Source organism: Taudactylus pleione, unplaced genomic scaffold (assembly GCF_031769625.1).
Source record: "Taudactylus pleione unplaced genomic scaffold, aTauple2 ptg000671l, whole genome shotgun sequence".
NCBI lineage: Eukaryota > Metazoa > Chordata > Amphibia > Anura > Myobatrachidae > Taudactylus > Taudactylus pleione.
Genome location: NW_028285073.1, coordinates 6,275,313 through 6,276,840, shown reverse-complemented (window position 1 = coordinate 6,276,840; position 1,528 = coordinate 6,275,313). Strand labels below are relative to the sequence as shown.

Genomic DNA, 1,528 nt, shown 5'->3' with positions numbered 1-1,528 from the left:
TGCGCTAGTGGACGGCTAAAGATAGGCTGGTTGGCATCTGCATACACAAAGTGATCACATGCCAAGACATAGTGGGCGTGCTTATGCCTTGCCGTGCGATCGCCTGCCTTGACAACACTTAGCTGAATTTGCATACGCTGGGAGCGAGCGTCCGCATCTAGCGACTGGGTCTGAATCAGGCCCAGCATTCTATCCAGTATACATGATTAAATATGATAAGTATATCACGCCTTCAAAACTTGACTCTCTTCATGGGTGCTAATAGCTGGTGCACTATTTTCTGCATAGCAAGTTTAACGTCCTTATTTCTGAGACTGTAAATGAAAGGATTTAACAGTGGGGCAATAATTGTATACATAATAGAGTCCAATTTGTCCTCATCTTTCCCATAACTTGACCTGGGCCTCAAATACATAAAAAAGACAGAACCATAAAATATAGTAACAACTATTAAGTGAGAGGTACAAGTAGAAAAGGCTTTCTTCCTCCCGGTTGTAGAGTGAATGTTTAGTATTGTCATTATGATCTTAAGGTAAGATATCACTGTTAATATCAGTGATACAACAGTCATACCACCGCCGAAGATGAACACAATCAGCTCATTGATCCATGTGTCTTTGCATGCCAGCTTCAGTAAAACAGGTACATCACAAAAGAAGCTATTAATTTTGCGTGATCCACAGAAAGGCACTGTGAAAGTCAATGATGTGTGTAATAAAGCATTCACTGCACTGATGATCCAGGAACCGGTAATAAGCTGAATGCAGGTCCTTTTGTTCATAACAGCAGTATATAGCAGCGGATGACATATGGCATTGTACCGATCGTAAGACATGGCTGCCAGAATATAGAACTCTGTTCCAGCCAACAGTAAGACACAGTACAACTGTGCTGCACAGCCATAGAATGATATCGATGTTTGCTTGGACACAAAGCTTGACAGAAGTTTCGGAGTGGTAGAGGTAATGTAGAAGATTTCTAAAACGGATAAGTTGGTAAGAAAGAAATACATAGGATTGTGAAGATTTCGGCTGAATTTGTATGCAAGAATTATGGACAGATTTCCACCTAAGGTGATGATATACATGACTAAAAAGACGATAAATAGTAAAAATTTCATTTTTGGGTCCACAGAAAGTCCCACTAAAATAAAGTCCGTGATTAGTGTCTGGTTTTCACTGCTCATTGTGTCTCTTAGTTCTGTAGAGAAAGAAGTAGATTAGATACTGGACACAGAGATCATGTCTGTTTTGGGATTTCAATGCACATTGGTTGTCTGAGTAAACTTTTTGCAAAACAAGACTAAGCACATTTCTAGGCCCTTGTTAGAAAACTAGTAAATGAGGGTATTTAACTGGACTCTGCACATTAATACTGCATGGTGACTGAGACCCATACAGAGATTCTAGCAATTGGTATTGTAAGACCACAGTTGTGTCTTTCACCAGCAGCTCCTACAGCTTGTTTCTATTGACACGCAAACTAATGGTGCATACACACGGAACGATTTTTTTAAACGATTTGTCGT

The 1,528-nt window shown here is 40.0% G+C and overlaps 1 protein-coding gene across 1 annotated transcript; it reads right to left on the bottom strand.

Moving 5' to 3' along the window:
* Positions 1–232: 232 nt before the first annotated feature.
* On the bottom strand, positions 233–1,186 carry LOC148478211 (olfactory receptor 5AP2-like). The gene has a single exon (XM_088455797.1). It carries the CDS (start codon positions 1,184–1,186, stop codon positions 233–235), a length of 954 nt encoding a protein of 317 aa, XP_088311923.1.
* Positions 1,187–1,528: the final 342 nt, after the last annotated feature.

Excerpts from the sequence above, each read along its gene's own strand:
- LOC148478211 (XM_088455797.1), bottom strand. The coding sequence starts at position 1,186 with ATGAGCAGTGAAAACCAGACACTAATCACGGACTTTATTTTAGTGGGA.